Genomic DNA, 8,015 nt, shown 5'->3' with positions numbered 1-8,015 from the left:
GATGGGGCTGTGGGATGGATAGGGCTCTGCCCAGCAGCTGCACTGGCCCACTGCCCTGCCTTGCTGCAGTTCACAGAGGGGAAGGTGTTTGCACCGAGGTGGGTCCTGTGTGGGCAGGTGGAGAGGGAGCCCCCCAAGGCAGCTCTGCTGGCAGACCCCACCCGTGCATTTCAGTGGGGTGGATGGGGCTGCTCTGGGGCAGGAGTGGGCAGCATTGATTGCCAAAACCTTCCCTGCCCACCTGCTGACTGCCTACTGCTCTCCATTTTGAGGCAGTGCTGCTGCTTCGGGACTCCCAAAACTCAGCTGGTGCTTATCCTCAGGGCCATTCCTGCCCACCTGGTTGGCAGGTGGGATGGTTCCATGGGCAAGGGGAGCTGGAGGAGGGGCTTCAGGGTGGATGGGATGCCCCTGGCTGTGGGAATGCGGCTGAGCTGTCCCTTGTGTCCTTGCAGTGGACTGGCATTCCAGAGAGCCAGGTGGGCATGGCAGCAGAGATGGCCCTGAGCCACCGAGGGCCCCACAAGGTGCTGAGTGAGGCTGAACTGGAGGAGGTGGCACAGAGGAAACCTCCCACCAGGCCCTCTCTGCGTGGCTATCTCCGCAAGACCAGGTAAGACCATGTGGCCAGTGGGATGTGCCTGGACCTTGCCCCACACAGTGTGGGCCCCACCTTGCCCCATGCTGCACCCCAGCCCCGCCACCACAGGGAGCTGCAGACCTGGGGGTTCATTTCCCTATGCCCAGACACCCATGTGCCCACTCTGTCCTCCTGCCTGGAGGGACACCAGCCACCAGTGCATGGAGCTGATGGTCCCACATTGCTTCCCATGGGCCTCATCCACCCTCACTGATGTCCCCAAGCCCCCTGCAGTTGTGCTCAAGTTCAGCTCCTGCTCCTTCCAGGAGCAGATGCTCGGGCTCTGCTGCCAAGTCCCTGCTGTTCCGCTTCCTGCCCTTCCTGCGCTGGCTGCCCCGTTACCCCATCAAGGACTGGCTCCTGGGTGACATCGTCTCAGGCTTCAGTGTGGGCATCATGCACCTGCCCCAGGGTGAGTGATGCCATGCCCAGGCTGCCAGGGGCCCCCCACAGCTGGGGTGGTCAGGGGTTGGCCATTGGTGACATGTCTCCCTTCTCCACCTTCTAGGGCTTGCCTATGCGCTGCTGGCTGGGCTGCCGCCGGTCACAGGGCTCTACTCCTCCTTCTACCCCGTCTTCCTCTACTTCTTCTTTGGAACGTCAAGGCACAACTCCGTGGGTGAGCTGAGGGACCATGTGCTTGCACAGCAATGGTGGGCAGGGAGCAAGGATGTCCATGGCACAGCATTACCACATCAGCAGCTGGGGGAACCCTTCCTGCCTTTACTTTGCTCCACCAAGAAGGGGGTTGGCCAAGCCAGAGCCAAAGTACAGTGTGTGTGCTTTGAGCCTGGCCTAAGGAGAGAGGAGCTGACACCTTAAGTTGTCCTCTCAGAGAGGTCCTGGTGCCCACCTTGGGCTCCCTGCCCACACTGTACCTGTTCTCAGGTCCCTTTGCTGTAATCTCTGTCATGATTGGGAGCTTGACAGAGTCCCTGATGCCCAGTGAGAACTTCCTGGTGTCCATCAATGGCAGCAATGCAACGGTTGATGAGGAAATGCGTGATGCTGCCAGGGTGGAGCTGGTGGCCACCATCACTGTCCTGACGGGTATCTTCCAGGTAAGGTGGTCCCAACCTAGTGTAGCAGAGAACAGGAGACTGTAACCTGTGGGTCATTTCTGCCATCTGTTCTTCCAGGTGGCCCTGGGCCTCCTGCAGTTTGGATTTGTGGTGACCTACCTCTCAGACCCGCTGGTGCGTGGCTACACCACTGCTGCCTCTGTGCATGTCCTCGTCTCCCAGCTCAAAAATGTTTTTGGAATCTCCCAAGGCGAGGCCTCAGGGCCACTCTCGCTGTTTGTGGTGAGTGGGGGCTTGCTGGCACCCAAAGACCCCTGGTGCTCACCTCTGGGGCACATAGAGGCCTCCAAAAACCTTCTGGGGAGGCATCTGCTTTCCTGAGCACATTCCCTCCTCCTGTGTTCTCTAGACTGTCATCGATCTCTGCAAGAAGCTGCCAGACACCAATGTGGGCACCCTGGTGACCGCCATCATTGCCATGGTGGCCATCTTGATTGTGAAGGAGCTCAACCACAAGTTTGCTGCCAAATTGCCCATGCCCATCCCCATCGAGCTTATCACGGTACCCAGAGCTGCCCCAGCCTCCTGTGGCGACACAGCCAGGAATCCCTGCTACATCCCTGCCCCCTTCAGGGTGGGGAGTGGTGGGATTGAGTTCCTTGGCAAGTGCAGCTCCAGGGCATGTGTTCCTCCACCACAGTCCCTGTGCAGGAAGACCCTGCCTCACTCCAGTCATTCTCCCCCAGATCATCGTTTCCACTGGCATTTCCTATGGGGTCAACCTGAAAGACAAGTTTGGCATCTCCGTGGTGGGCAACATCCCCAGTGGGTGAGCAGGGCCTGAGGGTGCAGGGGGCTGTGCCAGGGCACCATGCTGCCCACAGCACCCCTGTTTGAGCCCCATCTCTCTCTTGAATGTAGGTTGAAGCCACCTGTGGTCCCTAACATGAGCTACTTTGGGCAGGTGGCAGGCAATGCCTTTGCCATTGCTGTGGTAGGCTATGCCATCTGCATCTCCCTGGGCAAAATCTTTGCCCTGAAACATGGCTACAAAGTGGACAGCAACCAGGTGATGCTCTGAGGCACAGGACCCCCACCCTGGGTGAAAGCTAATCTTGCCCTTCTTGCAGGCAGATGAAAGCACGGTGCTGCCCTCCCACTGCTCTGTCCCTGCAGGAGCTGATTGCACTGGGTCTCTGCAACTTCTTAGGAGGATTCTTCCAGTGTTTTGCCATCAGCTGCTCCATGTCGAGGAGCTTGGTACAGGAGAGCACAGGGGGCAACAGCCAGGTGGGTCTGGGCAGCGCTGCCCCCCTCTCTGGGGCTGAACCAAGGGCAGGCAGCACAGCAAGCAGTGGGGGCTCACCCCTTGCCTCCTGCTCTCCTTCTGCACAGGTAGCTGGTGTCATCGCATCCCTGGTCATCCTGGTGACCATTCTGAAGATTGGAGAGCTCTTCCGAGACCTGCCCAAGGTACATCTAGTCCCACAGCCCCAGTGTCACATCCCTCACCTGTGCCTGTCCCATGGCACGGTGATATGGTAAGTGAACAGCAAAGAGATTTGTCCTCAGCTTCCTCACAGCTGCAGAGATTTCTCTCCTAGGCCATCTTAGCTGCCATCATCATTGCCAACCTCAAGGGCATGTTCAAGCAGTTCAAGGACTTAAGCACTCTCTGGAAGTCCAACAAGGTGGACCTGGTAAGGTGCTGGCCAGCCCTGGGGCTGTGCTCTTGTTCCTGGAGAGGATTTCTCCACCCTCCCTGAGGCTTGTGGGTGCCAGTGGAGAGGCTGTGCTGCAGCTGACTGTGTCCCCTCTCCAGCTGGTCTGGGTTGTGACATTCATAGCCACCCTCCTGCTGAACCTGGACATCGGCCTGGCGGCCTCGGTGGCATTTGGGCTGCTCACGGTCATCTTCCGTACCCAGCTGTGAGTACCCCGGGGCTGGGGCCTGTGCCACGTCCCAAGGGCAGGAGGAGCCTGTGCTGACCTCAGCCCCTTGCTCTCCTCCCTGCAGCCCCCACTACTCCATCCTGGGGCGCATCTCCGACACCGATGTCTACAGGGATGTGGTGGAATATGAGATGGTAACAGCACCAGCCATGGCGGAAGAGCTGCCCGCACTGGGAGGCAGCTCAAAGCTCACTGGAAAAAGGGGCTGGGGGCATTTTGGTGGGGGGAAGGGGAGGGGAACAGGTGGCTCCATTGCTGGGGTAGCACCCTCCCCATCTGCCCCCAGGCACAGGAGGTCCCTGGTGTGAAGATCTTCCGCTCTTCCTCCACCATCTATTTTGCCAATGTGGAGCTGTACGCCGAGGCCCTGAAGAAAAAGGTAGGAGAGCCACCAGCCTCAGAGTGCTTCCTCTGTCTCCTGCCTGGCTGCTAGCAGCAGGGTGGTGTTGGGGCAGCTGGGGACACAGGGCCACATTGCTTTGCAGAGCGGCATTGATGTGGACCGCCTGATTGAGAAGAAGAAGAAGGCCCTCAAGAAGCTGAAGAAACAGCAGAAGAAACTGGAGAAGGAAAAGGCAAAGAGGAAAAAGGTGCTTCCTTGATGCAGGGGACCACCCCTCCAGTGATATCCTGCACCTCTTCCCTCCCCAGCTCTGACATTTGTGTCAGTGCACTGGTGGGGCTTGGTGGCCCACACTGTTCCCAGTTCAGTTTAGGGCCAATGAGTGAGAAAGGCACTGGGACTGAACTGAGTCACACCACCCAAGGTTGGTAGGAAAGCTGGGCTGTTAATGATTATGTGCTGGAGCTGCCAAGTCATTAACCTTTTGCAAGTTAATCAGAATTAAGAGCAAGGGCAAAGGCTGGCCTGGCGCCAGATAATGAGCCTGGCTCTGCAGAGTGCTGCTGGGGAGAGGGATTTTGATACATCTGAAAAGAGTCCAAAAGTTGGTGAAGATGTGAGAGGGGCACCCACTCCTGTGGCCACCCACTGCCTGTGCCCTCATACGGCCAAAGAGCCTCACCAAGGTGAGCCTGGGGGAACACAGCCATGACCAGGGTGCTGCTGACACCGGGTCTCCTTCCCTTCCCCAGAACGTAGAGGATGGCCCAGGCGTGTCGGTGATTGAGTTGAGTGCAGGAGAGAGCAGTGCACCCTCAGAGCCCACCCTGCAGAGCCTAGGGCTGCCCAAGCCCAGCTTCTATGCTGTCATCTTGGACTTCAGCCCCATCAGCTTCGTGGACACTGTCGCCATCAAGATCCTGAAGAATGTAAGGGGCTGGGGAGCAGGCAGGACAGCAGCCTCACTGATGGTGTCTCCGGGGCCCTGTGGGGTGCCCTGATGGCTGCTGCCCATTCCTCTTCTGGGTAAAATGTTCCCATTTGCAGATCTTCAGGGATTTCCATGAGATAGAAGTGGACGTCTTCATTGCCAGCTGCCCAGGTGAGGGGGATCTGCAGAGTCATGAGCCCTGTCTGTGTGCCCCTTTGGCCACACAGCTGATAGCTTGGGGGGTCCCTCCATGGTGCTCCCACCCCCAGGGTTTCCTCAGGGGATGGGTCCTGCAGGTTGGATCCCATGGATCCAATCTGAGTTTTGAAGCTGGGTCCCTGGTGGTGACCCTGGTGTCCCCCACAACACAGGAGGTGGGAGGAGGCTGCTGCAGGTGGGTGACAGGGGCTCAGCTGGGTGCCATCACTTTAGATGCTTATCCCTCCACACAGTATCTGTCCTAGCCCAGCTGGAGCGAGGCAACTTCTTCAGTTCAGCCATCACCAAGCACTCCTTCTTCCCCTCGGTGCATGATGCCGTGGTGCACATCAGCAGGGAGCGGCAACAGGCCTCGGTGAGCACCCAGCCTTGCTGTCCCCAGCATGCTGATGGAGAGGGCAGCCACACCAACCCCTCCCTATCTGCCCCCTCAGGTGGAGCACGGCACCAGAATGTAGCCCTTCAAGAGGAAGACATCTCCCCCAGGAGACGGGTGGGCAAGGAAGGCTTTGCCCCCCTGATGGCAGCAACTCACCCACCCTGGGGCCCAGATGCCCCAATCCCCACCAGCCCCTCTGGACTCTCAGTACTGGGGCTCTGCCCTGTCCATGAGCCTTGCTTTGATGGGGCTGCTGCTGGAGGATGGAGCTGCTGCTGGCTGTCACACCGAGGGGCTGCCTGCTGCCCCCACACTGCCCAGCACGGCCTGCCCCACCAGGCCAGGACATGGTTTGGGGGTGATGGAGGGACCAAAGGCTTCCTGCTCTCAGCAGCGGGCTGGCATCATGAATAAAGCTCCATGGTGTTCACCAGGGTTGGTTTGAATGCCCTTTCCTCAATAATGGTACTTTTGGGCCAGACCACCCAGCTGCACCCTGGCAGTGCTGGGAATGGCCTCCCTGTGGGTGGGCTCCCAGCACCCTCCCTGTGGCTCTTTTCTGCCACTTCTTGCCATCACCTGCTCTGGGTAGCAATATGGGCAGGGATCCTCATCCTCAGAAGGGTCACAGCACCCTCCTTGCCTGACTAGGGAGCCACCAGTGCCTGCTGGCTGCAGTCATACCCACACCAAAGGGGCAAGTGCTTGCAGCCAAGAGAAGGCTGATACGGGGTTTTGGGGGGCAGGGGTAAGGCTGGTTCCACAATTTCAATATCTAGCATTCATTCAATTTTTTTTTTTCTGTTTCTGTGTCTTTAATTATAGAGTTGCTGCCTGTATGATGATTAATAGGAATAGTTCTTTATGATCCTTCCCTTGCTGACATGAATAACTTTCATCTTTTCCTGGTTGTACCCGTGGCTATGCATTAAGGAAGAATAGAAGGGAATAAGTTTTAGGGATATGTTGCAAGGAACCAGATTGGTAGTTCTGGTTCCATTTCTCATTGTCTAAGAAGAACTCAGATTATTTTTGGACTTTTCATAGACCTCTGTCTAGGTTAGTATTAGTCTTTGATTGACCCAGTCAACTTTAGGCTTCTAAGCTTGACTAGTGAATGTAAAAGAGAAAGTCACAGAGCTTGGGTGGTTCCTGTGTCAGCAGCTTCTCAGAAGTAGGGAGATTTATGTTCTCAAGTTTATTACTTCAGCTACCAGATTATGCTCAGCCCAAAAGACGGTGAGAAGGTTGGTTTCACCAAATGGTGAAATAAGTGTTTCTGCTATTTGTGACTATTTTGTATTAACTGGGGTTTATTACAAGAAAGTTTGATTAAATGGCATGCATCTGGTCTTGGGGGAAACAAAATATTCTTTGTAGGCTGAGATGGTCTTAAAGGACATAAAACTTAAAATACAGTCCTTCCTGCTTGTTTCAGTTCCATTTTTGGGCTCTACAAACAAAATATGAAACCTCCACCAATAGGGAGGGAAATTTAATTTGACTTCCTCCTTTTTAGAGAGAAGCTAATTATAAAACTTTAACCAGGATCAGAGCAGGCTGTAAAACAAGAAGAGTGCAATGCAAAAGACCAATCCTATCCTCTTAGTATTAATACTTGTGACTGAACTTGAGTGAAATGTGTCAAATCTTGGGTATCACATCAGTAATAGGTACTTCAGCTGCTGTACTTCTCTCCTAAAGCTAAAAATATAATCCAAAATATCGTGATTCCATGGTCACAGTTCACCCTGTGATGTTGACAGGTGAAAAAGGAGCAGAAGGTGCACATTACCTGCAAGTTTAATTGTCTCTCTAAATTTATTGGCTGCTGATTTCCTGAAGGTTTAAACAGGTCAGTTGCCCATATCTTTCAGGAGTTTTGGTCATGTTTTTCTTGGGATTCTTCTAATCTTTTCCCACTAGTTCAGCCTCTGCTCTCAATCCTTTTCTGAAGTACCTCAATAGCCTGGAAATGTATTGTTTTTATTTATCACACCATTATTCTCTTCAAAGGGCTGTTTGCTTTAAGTGCCATTTATGCTGATTTTTTGCTAGCTTATTTTCAGATGCCAGCAGGTGTTTTGTAATAGCAAGTACACAATCCTATAGCTTGGTTTTCTTTTTATTTAGTCTGTCTAGAAAATAGAATGACTGAACATCTCAGGCAGGATTTTCTCTCCACAATATGCTTCACTTGAAGGGCATAGATTTGTATCACTAAGATCATGTACCTAAAATCTTGGCACTGAAGAAACTAGTGGTTTGCCAAAAAGGGGATCAGGAGAAATGTTGTAGAGCTGCTCTGTGCATATTAATGAAATGCCAGACAGTGAAGCAGTGGACATTTCTGGGGTTTAGTACCATGTTGCTGCATTGGTGTCCATTTTCTCAGTGTATGTTAAAAAAGCCAATCACTTGTTTTCAAAATTTTTAAAAGTTTAAGAGTAATAAAATGGTTATGAAAATAGTAATACAATTAGAGTAATAATAATTTGGACAAATTGAATTAGGACAATATGAGACAA

General features: G+C 53.9%; 1 protein-coding gene across 1 annotated transcript; it reads left to right on the top strand.

The window, feature by feature from the left end:
• Positions 1-470: 470 nt before the first annotated feature.
• On the top strand, positions 471-6,147 carry SLC26A6 (solute carrier family 26 member 6). The gene is made up of 19 exons (XM_071439686.1): positions 471-613; positions 907-1,052; positions 1,149-1,259; positions 1,529-1,701; positions 1,780-1,944; positions 2,072-2,224; positions 2,409-2,491; positions 2,584-2,731; positions 2,839-2,952; positions 3,058-3,135; positions 3,267-3,362; positions 3,485-3,591; positions 3,680-3,749; positions 3,902-3,994; positions 4,101-4,205; positions 4,711-4,887; positions 5,006-5,060; positions 5,342-5,463; positions 5,543-6,147. Exons 1-19 carry the CDS (start codon positions 486-488, stop codon positions 5,564-5,566), a joined length of 2,148 nt encoding a protein of 715 aa, XP_071295787.1. The 5' UTR covers positions 471-485; the 3' UTR covers positions 5,567-6,147.
• The last annotated feature ends 1,868 nt before the right edge of the window (positions 6,148-8,015 follow it).

This window comes from Agelaius tricolor, unplaced genomic scaffold (assembly GCF_023055355.1).
Source record: "Agelaius tricolor isolate 1412-34295 unplaced genomic scaffold, bAgeTri1.0.p SCAF_14, whole genome shotgun sequence".
In the NCBI taxonomy this organism is placed as follows: Eukaryota; Metazoa; Chordata; class Aves; order Passeriformes; family Icteridae; genus Agelaius; species Agelaius tricolor.
This window is presented reverse-complemented; position numbering and strand designations above follow the sequence as displayed.